The sequence below is a fragment of the Cyanistes caeruleus genome, chromosome Z (genome assembly GCF_971803275.1).
Source record: "Cyanistes caeruleus chromosome Z, bCyaCae1.hap1.1, whole genome shotgun sequence".
Classification (NCBI taxonomy): Eukaryota; Metazoa; Chordata; class Aves; order Passeriformes; family Paridae; genus Cyanistes; species Cyanistes caeruleus.
This window is the reverse complement of record NC_141732.1, coordinates 19,091,831-19,106,350: the sequence shown is the minus strand read 5'-3', so window position 1 is coordinate 19,106,350 and position 14,520 is coordinate 19,091,831. Positions and strand designations below refer to the sequence as shown.

The 14,520-nt window shown below is 34.6% G+C and overlaps 1 protein-coding gene across 50 annotated transcripts in view; it reads left to right on the top strand.

Moving 5' to 3' along the window:
- The window catches only part of KIAA0825 (KIAA0825 ortholog), a 239,834-nt gene that overhangs the window by 29,579 nt on the left and 195,735 nt on the right, over nt 1–14,520 (top strand). For 36 of the 50 annotated variants that reach the window (XR_015280922.1, XR_015280925.1, XR_015280921.1 and 33 more), the window contains one exon: nt 7,899–8,038. Coding sequence is in view for 25 of the 50 variants with exons in the window: in XM_086868965.1 (XP_086725091.1) it covers nt 7,908–8,038 (131 nt within the window). In the remaining 25 variants the exon portion in view is untranslated. Of the gene's footprint in view, nt 1–5,998; nt 6,103–7,898; nt 8,039–8,272; nt 8,428–14,520 lie in introns of those variants that run through there. The other 14 variants (XR_015280927.1, XM_086868966.1, XM_086868963.1 and 11 more) reach the window with 4 other exon arrangements.

The window sequence follows — 14,520 nt, the reverse complement described above, 5'->3', positions numbered from 1 at the left end:
TCACATTGAAAGCATTTGGTGGTTGGACCTTCATACACTGAGGTCTCTAATTAGCAAAGGTCGCTTGGTTAGTTAACGATAGAGAGTGGTTCCATGATTTGACCTGGCCCTACCCAAGTAAATATCATACCAAAGGGGGTGATAAAGTTCCTGTGGTGCCTATTAGGAATGTGTTAGGGTAGACAGTTTGGAGTAATCCCCTTAAGGCAAACCCATCTACGGGACTGTTTTTGCTCAGTGACCTTGGTGCACTTGTTGCATAATGCAGCTGGATGGGGAAACACGATGTGTACATGAAGGGGATCTGATTTTTAGGTGAGAGCAGTCTGTAATTTTTTTTGTATATTATTAGTAGCTGAATGCCATAACTACCACGGACAGTGAGTCTGGACTGCTCCAGATACACTGGTCATGAGCTCATGATGCCTGACAGCACACCAGCCCTCCTGCCCTGGAAGACATCCAGAGTGGATACAACTCACAGTCACAGACTCAATGAATTTGACAGACATCTTGGATGGCCTTTCATGATGGAAATGATACCTGTGCTTGTGTATATGTACTCTGAGTATATTGTTGGAAGGTATAGGATTTGGGCATAAATTATATGGTGCATAATAAGGGCTGGGTAATGTTCTGGTTCTTACCAGGGCAGGGTTATTTTAGCAGTGGCCAGGTCATGGCTAGCACCTGGAGGTTATTCTATACTACCTCACATCATCACTGGGGACAAGGCAGGGACGGCATTTCTTCTGTTTGTGGGGAATGTGGCGATTGCTCAGGGCAGGTTTATGTATGGTGGGCTTCTCCATGTATGAATCAATCGCCTTTCTTCTGCAACTTTGGTGTATTTCATGTAACGTTGTTCGTGTTACATTTCTGATCAAAACTGCTGTTTCCAGGAAGTTGGCCTTTTCTCAACCCGTAAACTTAACTTCTTACAATTCTTCTCTCCCTCCTGCCTCAGGGAGTGAGGAATGAGAAAGGGGGAGTGAGAAAACCTGTGCATGATTTGGAGTGTTTTCAGTAGTGATTCCTAAGTCACAACAACACAGTAAAAATAGTTTGATTGTAATAATTTTACTTATGAAGTGTCTTTTTCTTAAGGAGAAGCAAACAGATGCTTAGCAATGCTTTTGAAAGAGAAAAACAGAGCTGAATAAAAATATGACACTGTGTTGTGCTGTAGAATCTGAGTGACGCATTTGGCATTAGGTAGTATCACATCAAGCTTTACAAGCTGAGTAATAGTAGCAAAAAAAGTAAACATTTCATTAAAAAAGAGATGAAAAGATAAAAAAAAGGAAATTTCATGGCTAAGGAAATGTTTCACATGGCCCTGTGTAGTACTACTAATAGCAGTAATAATAGTATTTGGGGAAAAAAAACCCAAATCCATTACATTTATACTATGAAACAAACTTTAAGAATGTGGCTATAAACTTGGGCCAATTTAAGAGGCATCTCTGTGGACAGCTTCTGTATTTCATTTTTATAAAATGGACATCTTTCATGCTCTCAGCTTTAAATTGAGTAGTAATGAAAGAAAGTAGTGTGTGGGAATGAAGGGACTGAAATGCAGCCTACCTTTTAAAAGCTGTGGTCACAGGCTTTTTTTGTAATTCTTTTTAAATATAATACTTTCCTGTAGCTATTTCCTGTTAAAATTCCAGTAACTCTTTCTGATCTACTGAACGACAAGACCTTAAAGGTCTTGAAATTTCTGTCTTTTAAATACCATTGTCCTTAAAGTGTATTGTGTTATGTTGGAGGATTTTTCCAATAAACAAGAAAAGAAAAGGCTTTAAAAGTAGCTAGTACGTATTTGTAAGGTTTTCAGTTGAAAATAGTGTACTTTTGGTTCTTTACCAGTGTGCTAAAGGATAAGTCCTTTCCCAACAGTCCTTATAAATCTGTGCAGTTTTAGACACTAATGATGAGTAAGATGGGAATGCTGTAGCAGATGCTTTTCAGAGCATAGTTCTGTGAGGGTTTGGGGGGGGAATGTTAAAAAGTATTGCCTCTTCTTTCTGAGTTTGTAAGTGCCACAAATGAGAAAACTCAAATATTATATCTAAATAGCACTTATTGCCACAATTAGAAAGGCAATTCTGCAGAGGGTGCACTGGGAGTCTCATATATATCTTATGTTCTTGTTCTTCAGGGAAAAAAACAATGCCATTCAGTCTTTCTGGGAAAAGTAATTATTGGTCTTAGACATTTTCTCATACCTCTATGCAAAATTTACTCAATACTTAAAACCCTCATCTGGAGCAGTAGAAAATAAATTAGTTTTATAGAAAATAAAATAGTCTGTTCTGAAATTATTCTATTTATTGTGCAATTTCTTGGCTAAGAAGATTGTAAAAAATATTGAGTAGGTATTTCTAATTAGGCTTCTAAGAATCTCTTTTCTATGCATTTATGATTATTTTAGTCTACTTATGGGTAATTACTGTTTTAATTGAAAATTATTTTAAAACTTCCATCATTCATGAAGTATAGTAATTTGACAATGAGATTGATTGATGTAGTCTTAATTGGTGACAATGCCAGAGTAATTCTCTCCCTAGTTTGTATGTGGCATTGGGATAAAAGTTGATTTGTAAATTATTTTTTTGTAAGGCCTTATACCATATATAAAAAAGACAGCATTGTATCAGATTTATCCTTTTTAAAAACATTCCCAAACTTATTAAATATAACAGGAGTTATAGCAGGCACAAAATGCTCAGAAGAAGCATTTTGAATTTTGAAAACCAGAAAAGAAAGACAAAATAATTGCACTCGTATACAGACACACTTCTGTGTCGTCACACTTACAGTTTTGGTAACTATATAGACTAATAAGGAGGTAGGGAAAGCCCCTGGATTTAGAGGTAGGATTCTTAATGCTTGTGGGCTTCTTGTGTGAGGGTGGCTTGTTTATAAATGCTGGACCTTGGTTTATACACTGTGTGGGATTCCAGCTGCAGGATAACCTACTGAGAGCTGAAGATGGTATAGGACTGTCTCTCAAGAGCTACTCAGAAAATGGCCATTTGTTCTTTACAGAAGGTTATGAAATCACATTATCCTTTATTCCTTTCTACTGATGTAACTACTCAGGAGTTTCCTTGTAACTCCAGATGGCATGTTCCTCTTTTGAAGTCACTGCCTTTGACCAATAGTGTTTGATTAAGTTTATGTAAATTAGAATTCTTTCCTTGTCTTTGAACATTTTTTACCAGTCCCAAGTAGCAGCAAATCTTAAAAAACAGTGCTGATTCCTTTCTAGTCTCAGCACTTTCTGTGGCTCAAAGAATTGGGGAGAGACAACAGGGAGAACTCACAGATTTTAGTTATAAATTCTGGCATGTAGATATTCCTACAATATGGGCAGGCCTAAGTTACATAGTTTGAAAAAACTACAGATATTAAAAATAGTAGCATATGCTATTTGTCAGAAATGTGCATTTTCACAGTTCTTTTTGATAATACTATGATTTAAGGGCTGATATAGCTGCCTTAGATCACAGCACTGCATTCTGATATTACAGCTTTAGGTGGAAGGCATAGCTTTCTGTTTCATCCGCTGCAAGGACTCTGTTTCTTTTCTTATATTTTATTCACATTCTCTTATTTAGTGAGTCTTATGGCAGAATTTGGAAGAAAACTGTATTCAGGTTATAAATGAGTATTTAATTATAGTTACTTAGAATCTCTCTTTAAAAAAATACAAAGGCAAATGTTTTAAGTATATGGTGGATAATAATTTATGAATATAAAATTAACATTTAAGTATAAGTTTATGACAACAGCGAATGTGGAAAGTCTGCAGCGGAGGGGAACATTGCAAGATGATTTTAGTAAAACTTGTTTCAAAGTTATTTGTGGCATTTAAAATACTGAATAAATAAAACCATCATGAAGACTAGTGGTTCTGTTTTGTTGGGGTTTTTTTCTTGTATGCATTAAATGTCTTTTTTTTACTGGAACATTATATTCTTTTTGTAAATGTTGCATATGATTCAGCAAAGTCTAACAAACAGGTGAAAGGCAATTTGGAAAATTTAAATAGAGATCTTCAATACATAACAGAAACAAAAATGGGTCATGTTCTTTTATAGAGAGAATTTTTAATTTTCCTTTTATTTTACAAGTGTATTTTAAACAGTAAACAATTTTAAAGGATTTTTACCACAGAAAATTGGGTAAAAGCTTTTACAATGTAAGAATAGAGATCAAGAAATTACAGTTTTTAAATGGATTTCTTGTGTATGCTCTATATGGTTTTCAAAATAATTTTAAATATTCAGACTGTTTAAATATGTAGAACAGTAGGAATTTCACATTTAATAGTAGTATCTCAGGCCACTGCCATTGCTTTTGCTGCCTGCTGTGTGATTGTGGATGACATATTCTGTGCTGTAAAGCAGCTTGAAAGAGTTATGCGACTAAAGCTAGGTAAAGGAAATCATTGTTAAGGTCTCATTGGAAGTATAAGCTGAGTGATGAAAAATCTTGTCAATTCTCTCATCCTCTTTTAGTTTTGCAAGGATGTTAGGGCAATAAAGAGATAACGCCTGTAAGATAAGCAGTAACAGAAAAATGCTTCAATGATTTGGCTAATTCTCTATACTTTCAGTGCTGCATTTTGACATATCCCTCAAATTGTGGTTACATTGAGATGTGCGTATTCAACAGATGTGCTCATAAAAAATTCTGTTCAAGATTTAGCTAAATGCTGCCTTTACAAACAGTATGTCTGAGAACAAAGGATTAATATAATAAGTATAAACATTACAAATTGATCTCAGAAATCCCATGGAATTTCACATGTATGTTTGTACTGGGAGGTTTTTACAATTATGTTTAATTTAATTGTTTTTTCAAAATGAAGAAATACCTAATTGGAACTAAATATAATTTTTATAAGAGATTTCTTCCATTTGATTGACACTGAAAAAGAAAACACACAAAAAGTGCTTTTCAGTGGTAAGCACTATGAATTTTAAAAGTAAGAAGTATCTGTTGTATTAACTTGAGTGTTGTGTAGTATTTTTTTTAAATAGGTGTAATGACTTTCGGTAAAAATAGTTTCATAATTTATACTTGTTAGAAGTGGGAAATTATTACAGTGAGGTTAAATTTCATTGATACCATGTGTTAAAATAAGAGACCTGAAAAATACTTCTTTTTAAGCTTAACTGTACATAGGTTAATTTTCTTGAGTAGCTACTGAAAAGATTGACAGCTATGTCATTTTAATGTTGATTAACAGTCCTCTAATATGTTTTGAAAAGAACTAGGCCTATTAAGATAGGGACTTAGAGAGTTGAACCTGAAGCAGATTCTCCAAGATGATTTGTCTTAAAACATCATAATAGTAAATTGAAATATGATGGAATGATACTTTTATGCAGATTGATAACAACAGTTAAATTAATCTCCTTTACAGAAAAAAAAAGTGGGTTATTATTGTCTAAAATACTTCAGAATTTGGAGTTTCAAAATATAGTTCTCCTCCATACTATGCCAAATACAAATTTTAAGAAATGGATTTCTTTCTTAAAATAGAAACACTGGGTGTTTTGCCATCAGAGAAGGTCTGTGTCATACTGGTTCTTTGAGAGCATCAATGACTGTCTGCTCTTTGGAGCAACAGGAGAGGAGGGGGAAAACCCAAATGGCAGGGGAGGGCCCTCCCTAGCTGATACCTATTCTGCTGCCCCCAAGGGAGACAAGGAGGGCAGGCAGCAGGCTGGTGGTGCAGTTCTGCTTAGAGTCCAGATCGTCAGTTAAAGTCTTTTGGTGCACTGAAGGCTCTGGCTCTGGCAATGCTAAATAACAGTAAAATTTCTTCTCAATTGTACTAATTTCTGTCTTGATGTTCTTATTTTTTTTCTTCTGAAACATTTTTGGGTTTTGATTTTTAGAAGACGAAATTAGTATTAGCTATCTAAAACAGTATTTAAAAGCTGAATAATCAAATGTTGCTTTTCTCCCATAAACCAAGACTGAAAGGAATAATTGCTTTGTTTTGACAAGTGAACCAAAGAAGTATGACATAGAAGTCTTACAGGAGTGCATGCATGAAAACTAGGCTGTCATGTTTACAAGGTGATTTTTTTTCATTTGATGAATTTTTCAAACAGTCACTAGTCTGTAAACTTTACTGATATTTTTTCCAAGAAACTCAAGCTTCTTTTGGCTGTCCTTTAAGGAAAAGAGTTGGGATTAAATATAAATACACAGTTTTGATTGTGCAGCTATTTTTTGAAAACTCTAACTCATTCCAAACTGTTAGCATTTTTTCAGTATATATATATTTATTATACAGTTACTATTACACCAATCATTGATTGTTCTAAAAGACAGTTGAATAAAAGATGGGTTTGAGTTACAGGTATTGAATGGAGTTAAAAATCACATTCTGTGTAAACCTTTTATAAGAGAAAAGGGAGTGGGTGACTGAGTCTCATAATTGAAGAAAGATCTGTATTTTCATTATTCCTTATATCTCTGCTCTGTAAAGAGATATTTAATGGTTTCCATTTAACTTCTACTCTTAATCAGTGTCTTTAATTACAGTAACATCTGTTAAGTTTTATATTAAAAGGCTGACATTTCCTCAATGTTTTAAGAGATATATTTGGTTTACATCCAGGCTTTTTCACCAGCAGCTGATTGAGTTTCAGCTACATCCCAAAATGCTGCAAGTGTTTGAATTGTTATTTGCAAAGGGGTATTCTGTAGCTTTTGAGAATTTAATAAAACATATCCATGACATATTTCATATTGGTGTGCTGTTAATTGAGATATGCAAGATATTATGCTTTAGAGAGCTTCCTTTTTTTTTTTTTTTTATCAAACATGGCTTTTTGGAAGAGCAAAACCAGAAATGTGCATTTCTTCTACTTTTAAGTCTACATCTATGACCAAAACCAGTCATCTTGACCTTGCATCTTAAATCCCTGATTTTCTTTTTAAACATGTGTTTTGTGGACAGTTCATTTAGAAAAATTCAATCTGTTTTTCTAGTAGTGCCTCTAGATAACAACCAACACTGTAGTTGCTTTGTAAAAGAGTATTTCTTGCAGGAAAATTAATGTATTTATTATATTTTGTTGCTCAAACTTTGTGCATCTGAATGTTATGTTTGTTCCTCATGTTGCTGCTGGATAGTATTAAATATGACACACTAAATAGTAGACATGAAATACACTGGTTATTAAGAAGGTTCCAGTTTTTATATTATATTTTTCTTTAATTTTGATATCAAGTCATCACTGATGATAAAATCAATTTCATTATTTCTCAAAAAGGGGATGCAGGAAAAAATAGAGAACAGGAAAAAAAAAAGCCCTACTAATGCTTTGCTTCTGATACAAGGACACAAGGGTAGTGTATTAGTTTCAATATGCTGGTGGATTTGACCTTTGTTTAGCAAAATGAGTACAAAGTAAGATGAAGCTTGGTTTAGTCTGAATTTTTGTTTGCATGCATTTGCAATGATGAATTTGCATTTGCTGAATTTCCAGAAAACAGTTACTCCTTGGACAGAAATTATAAGTATACAGAAAATAAATTTACCCTGTAATGTGTTTATTTTTAGTTTATATATATAATAGTGAGAATTTTATTTCTAAATCTTGAAAGAAAAAGAAAAAGCTGCTGCTGTGAGTAAGGTAAAATAACTCATTTATTTATACCAAAGAAATGCAAGGTACTATAAAATTTACATCTACATTTGCTTTCCTGGCTTCACTCTGTAGCAGTCTATGCAGAAGCATAATAAGCTAATATTTGTATTATTATATAATCTAATATCTCCAAAGAACAAGGTGTTGTATACTTTGGTCCTTCTGATCTGCATCTTTCCATTATTTGACCATTTTGCTGTATTTGTTTTACAGATTCTAAAAATGGAATGGGGAGGAGAATGTTCTTTTGATTCTTCCAATTTAGACTGTTTGTTAAATGTCCTTCCTGGAGAATTGGAATTTCAACAAATCCTTAGTGATCTTGATGAAAAAATAAAGAAGAACTCTTCCAGGTAAGGAGTATTTTATTTGTATCCAAAATACTAGTGAAAGTAATTGCATTTGGGAAGAAATGTGGCTTAACTCACATTTATTTTCTAGTAGTAGTTTAAAATTCTGATAAATATTTCAGCAGTAATTTTATTTTAACCACTAGAGCATTTAACAAATTTTTAACGCTATATAATTACTGTACTATAGTCTTTCTCTCTATGCTATTTTTAACAGTTGTACCATCTTAATCTTAGGTTCTGTTGCAGTAGGTGTGATAGTGAAGGAAGAAAATGTGAATTCCCATGACAGTTGTATTTTCTACTGCTATGAGATAGAATTTCCTACTAATGAGAAATTTTTATTGACTGAAAGGACTACAGAATCTGACAAAAAGCAACATATAAACTCAGTATGTTCTTTAAGCTTTTCTAATGGAAGTAGAAAAATGAATTAAGTTAATATATGTATATTTTTTTCTTATATGATCCATTGTTTTACTATTTAAGTTACAACTCTTGTGCTGCAATTACACATTTTCTTACTACAATATATATTTCTTTGTCTACTTCCTTGTAACATACTGATTTCCAAAAATCAGTGTTGTAGAAACAGTGGAGTACTAAAAAAGTTCATTATTGATGCAGATTTTTTGCATGAATACAAAGAAATCAGCTCAGTGTTCTGTGCCTTATTTATAGCTTAACTCTTTAGTACCTTTGTAATACTTTCATCAGTGAAAGATGCTCTTAAGCAAGTAAAGTTAGTGTCCATTTAAAAAAACAAGTGTATGGTCAGAGATATAACAAATGGCAGGATTTTACATTAAATTTTGAAACTGCTTACCTTTGGAATAACAGTGCATCTTACTGAGAGTTGCATGATTTCAAAGAACCTCCTGCATGACATCTCTTTCAAGATCGTATCATTTTAATGTAGCCCATATTTTTCAGAGATCTTTGCTCCCAAACAGCTTTTGGAAGGATGGAAATAAACCATTACCATATCTCTCTGAAAACTGACTTAGATAATTTCTCAATTATTGTCATATTAGTTATACTAAGAGAGCTAAGAGGTTTTTTTTTTGGGGGGGGGGGGTGTTTCTATTACTGTTACCACACATTTTCATTTAAAAATTTGATGTTTATATGAAAGTACTTGCAATATTAGTAATCCCGTGGTAGCAATGTTGCTGAAGCTCTAGTAAATATGCTGTTATGGACCACTGCATAATACAATTCCATGTTAGAGATTTCCAGCTGTTAACATGAGTGAAATGTAGATATACTTACTTAGAGATTAGTTTATGTCATAACATAGTTAGTTACACAGGTAATTAAGTTTCAAGTGTCTATGGTCTTACACATCTGGAAAAAACAGCATCAGCATTTTTAGCATAACTGTTGTCCCCTCTTCAACTACCAAATAAAAGTGATTTTGTTGTCATTCTGCAGAGATATACTGAGAGTTAGGAAGATTATTCTCAAAATAAACCTTTGGAATGAATGCTTCACTACTGTTTTTTGTTTTAATGTGTGAAAAATGTATGCTACTTGTTGAGAAGACGTTTGACTATGGGAAGGGAAGCCAGCTGTTCATTCTTTTAAGTGGTACTTTATAGCCACTTAACATTATATGTTATATTTTAGATTAACATCATCACAGTGGAAATGTTTGTATGTCTCGAAGGAGGCTGATTGTCACAGCCCTACCTATCTAATCTTAGAAATTAAAAGGACCTTTCACTGTAAATTCTGTAAGATCCAAATAATATTTTATTAAAGGAATGCAGGAAACTGGATAGGATGTGGTACACATCAATGCAGGTCAGGAAAAGTTTTGTATTTCAACTGAATTGACACTTAAGCTAGCAGTTACCAGGTGCTGTTTTGCTCCTGTAGTATGTCAGTTTCAGAAATTGAGAGAGTTTAAAATAAGATGAACAGCAGCTGATGTGAGTTTTAAATTAAAAAAACTCCTTTTATTCTAATATATTAGAGGTAGCATGGAATGAAATAATTTTCAAGTTACCATTGATCTTTGTAAGTGGTATGATAAGAACAGCTCTGTGTGATACAGTGATGCAATTGAAATACAATCCATTTTTCATAAAATAGATTTATACTTTTATTAGACCACAGAGAATGAACATAATAGTATACATCATATATATATATATTTTAAAATAAAACATTGTGTAAAAAATTATGAGGCAAGAGTGTATAAATCATTCAGCTGCTCATTTATTGCCTTCTAACTGAACAGGTTTTATAAAATTGTGTGACATGACAAATCAGATATGTTTTTCAGCTGTTGAATTACCTTCAGTAGTTTTGTACTGTACCAATTCTATTTGGTGCTATAACAACAAGGGGAGGCCATCTATGTGCAATTGTTTTATATGCAAATTTTAATGTAGAAAGTGGTTCATTCATTCACTATTATTATTATTGTGTAACAGAACTCTTATTACACTTGAATGTTAAGTTTATTTTTAGAGCAGTTTATAGAAACAGGTGAATATGAACTCTCAAAACTATTGTCATTGCTGGCCAGTTTTGGTACAGGGGTAATCTCAAGGTTATTCTCCAGTGTGAAGTTATATTCATTGAGTTGGACTTTTGTCTTCATTCTTTCCTTTCACATTTACTTTGACTTTCGCTGCTTATCAAAATTTAGTATTTGGATTATTTTTCCTAATTGGTGGATTAAGAATTACTAACATTTCATTTGTGAGCAATCTGCAGAACTGAACTTGTAGCTTATTTAATTTAATACTTCTAAGCAGGAAATACAGTACAGACTTGAAACCAAGCCTCTATTTCATAACTTGAAGTGATTGTTAAGCATGAGGTCTCTTCAGCAGTTGATTTTTATTTGTGTATTCAGTTTTTTCTTTAGTGAGTACTGCCTTTTAGTTGTCATAAAGCAAGAAGATTTTATGAGACTGTAGGACAGTAAGAGATATTCTAGGTCTTCATCAACAGAACAATTGCTTAGAATTCAACACAATTATTTAATAATAATTGTATCTCCACAGCACCCTGGAGACGAAATTTGTGAGGCTTTTCACAAATGCCTGATTTGACTTTGATCTGATAAACTTTGTGTTGGTTTAACACAGCCTGGTTGATTTTTTTGGGGGGATGAGCCACAGAAGTGCTTTCTGTGAGAAGCTACTAGAAGCTGTCATGATGTCCAGTCTCTGATGGCTCTGAAGATGGACATCGTGTTGGCCCAGTTAAAGTTGGTAATGCCTCTGTGATGACACATTTAAGAAGAAAATCCACACAGGAGCAGTTTCCAGAGGTGGCAAGGCACCACTGCTGGGACCATCTCAGCACTGCATGTGCAGCCATGAGGCTGCTGCCGTGGCTGCCACCATTTCTGCACAGCCCACAGTGAGCTTTGCCTGCCTGGCCACCCCTAGCCAGCCATGCTGCAGGCAGGAGGGCAGGGCCAGTGATGGTGGCTTCTCCTTCCTGGTGCCTTGAATGAAGAGAGTCAGGCATTGAATAGTTCCAGCACTGTAGCAGGCACATGGCTTGCATGGTGGTGGCTGGGCCATGTGGCTAGCAATGGAAACATGGCAAGTGATTCCTTACACAGAACTTATATGAAATCAGCACTGCAGGATCCTGCAGAAATCTTTAAACTGGTGGGATTTATTGGTAATGGTACTTAAGAGCAGCAGGTTTTTTTCTTGGTCAGTGAAAGAGGAGAAAGTGAGGATATGTGGAAAAAGACATGGCCACATCAAGGTCTGTGAAGAGAAAGAGGGGAGGAGGTGCTCTAATCATTAGAGTCAAGATTTCTCTGCAAGTCATGTGGAGGGCTATAATGAAACAAACTATCTCCCTATAATCCATTAAGTCCATGAGGGGATGCAAAGAGCCACTCACAACCTGTAGGAAAAGTCCTCATGCTGGAGTGGGTGGATACTAAAAAAAGCTGTAAACCAATGGAAGATCCAAACAGAGAGAAAGGGCCCTTGTTTCCAGAGGTAGAGAAAAGAGGTTCCTTACTTCCAAATTAAAGCAGCTTATCCTTAAAGGACTACAGCTCAAAAACTAGAGGCTCACACCATAGCAGTTTTGGGAAGACTCTTGACCATGGGAGGGACTCATGTTACAGCAGGTTGGATGGGACTGCTACTCGTGAAATTGGAACCACATTGGAGAAGTTCATGGAGAACTGTCTCCCGTGGGAGGGACCCCATAGCATAGCAGAAGTGAGACTCCTCTCCCTAAGCAAACTAAAGAAAAATTTTGAGTGATGAACTGACCAAACACTTCCATGATGTCTTCCTGCACTGTCGGTGGGAAGGAGAGAGGGTCTGGGGGGAGGAAAGTGCTTTAAAGGCTTATTTTACTCCCCATTATCTTCTTCTGACTCTGTTAATAATAGGTTTACTTTATACCTTTAAGTTTGAGCGTGTTTTGCCCTTAGAGTGTTTTCTCCCAATCCTATCTCAGCTCATGAGCCCTTTCTTCCAGTTTTCATAGGTGCTTGGTGTGTTAAACAGTGTCAAACCATGACAGACTTCAACCTAATCAGCAGTAGTTCAGTCATAAGGATTTTGAAGAAGGTCTGTTTTGCAGGACTGCAATGAGGTCAATGCTAGTAAAGTGCTTATAGCATTGCATCTTTCCCCATCACTATTTGATATAAATTATGATAATTATTTGAGAACTAACAAGATCTTTACCTTGTGAAAAGAAATGCTTACCAATCTAAAAATTTTACAACAAAGGAATGGAGGAGTTTCAAACAGGCTATTAAGTCAAGCTATCTCATTCAATTTTCCTGTGTCAGAACTGATATGTGCAAGGACTTACCTGTTTTTACACTGACATGTGCTGAAGGAGTTATTTTTCTGTTTTATTTGGGAGGAAATCTTGGCCTGTTCTGCTCTGGAGATTTCAGGAAGTAGCTATACCTCACATTCCTGCTAGTCAAGAGATTTATCAAATATTACCAACTCTAACCAAAATCCCAAGAGTGATTGAGTGTTTGGGACAATGTCGAAATGAGGGCTAACTGTAGAGGAAAAAAATTACGATTTTACTGAGACCTAATGTTTATCACAACTTCCAAAAATAATTTGACTCTTTTGAGTGAATGTAACTGGCTTGTTGTACAAATGTATTACTTTAGTGTTTGCCTGAGAATTTGACACCTGTAAAGATACTAGAGCAACGTTATTAAAGTCTTTGTCAGAATAGTAGTTGTCTAATCACTTTACTGAACCAATTGCTAGGAACAAGTAAATAAACCGAGAAAGAAATGTAATTTTTTTCTTTTAGAGCCTGTGTTGTCTTTGTGCATAATCACTGAGTCTGGGTTAGTTGTTCAATTATCAACTTGCTAGCCGGCCAGCACAGCTCCTCAGAAATAGGCTGTTTTATTGACACACTGTTTCTTTACTCAAATATTCAGGGATTATCACGGTTGTCAGTACCTTAGGTGGTTAATTAGCTGTCGTCTACATCTACAGAAGCTGTAATCAGATCTTTGACTGCCCTGCAAAGTATCCTATTTAATTTCATATGAGCAGATATGAGATGATGGGTTTTGAACCCTTATTTGTCACTGTCATGTTTTGATCAATGGAGTTGAAAAACTCATGTTTTACTGCCTGTCTTCTGAAATAACTTACCAAGACAAAGGTTGTATCTTGTGACTGAAATATCTCAAGCCTTTAAAACAAGAGTGGAAATTTAAGGTGGGAGAGCAGTGATTTGGTTAGAACTGACTGTTCTTATATGGTCAAACTGTTGAGTAACTTTCTCTTGCTAAAGTGTAGCAAAGTCATCACCATTCTATTTCCTTTGGTTTCAGTGATACAGTTACTTTACAGTTAGAGTGGATATGGTTTGTAAGTAGCTAAATTTGAGATATCAAATAATTTTCAAAGTTCTTTAACCAGGTGCTCTGTCTTTGGTTTACATTTTAGGATTCAGGATCAAGAGACAGTTTCACAATCAAAATATCTGTGCTAGAAGTCTTTCTCTAAATTTTTTTATTACTCACAGCAGGTCCTTAGATACATAGATTTCCAAATGATATGACTTTTTTTTGTACAGATGCCCTATACCTCTAGCAGTCAAGCTTTTTAATGAGTAATAACAGTAGTTTTATAACACTGCTTACATCTTCAACAGCAGTGGAAACAATGATCTCATTTATTTTAAAACAGTCTGTTCTGAATAAAAGACATGTAAACTGATTCTAAAGCTATGTTTCCATTAATATGATGATCTTAAGAATAAGGAACATGAGGTTAAAAGATAATTTCACTTTATAGCTTAGTAGTTTAATTTAACCAATGATATTGTCATTTTATAGCTGCTCCCTATGCTAGATGAAATAAATTGAAATGCACTTGTTAGAAATTGAAAGGAGTCAGGAGATCATACCTCAACTTACTCATAATAATCTTAGGCAATAGAAAATGATATATGGAGAGGGCAACCCTTATTCTGATACCGTACTTTTCAAAACA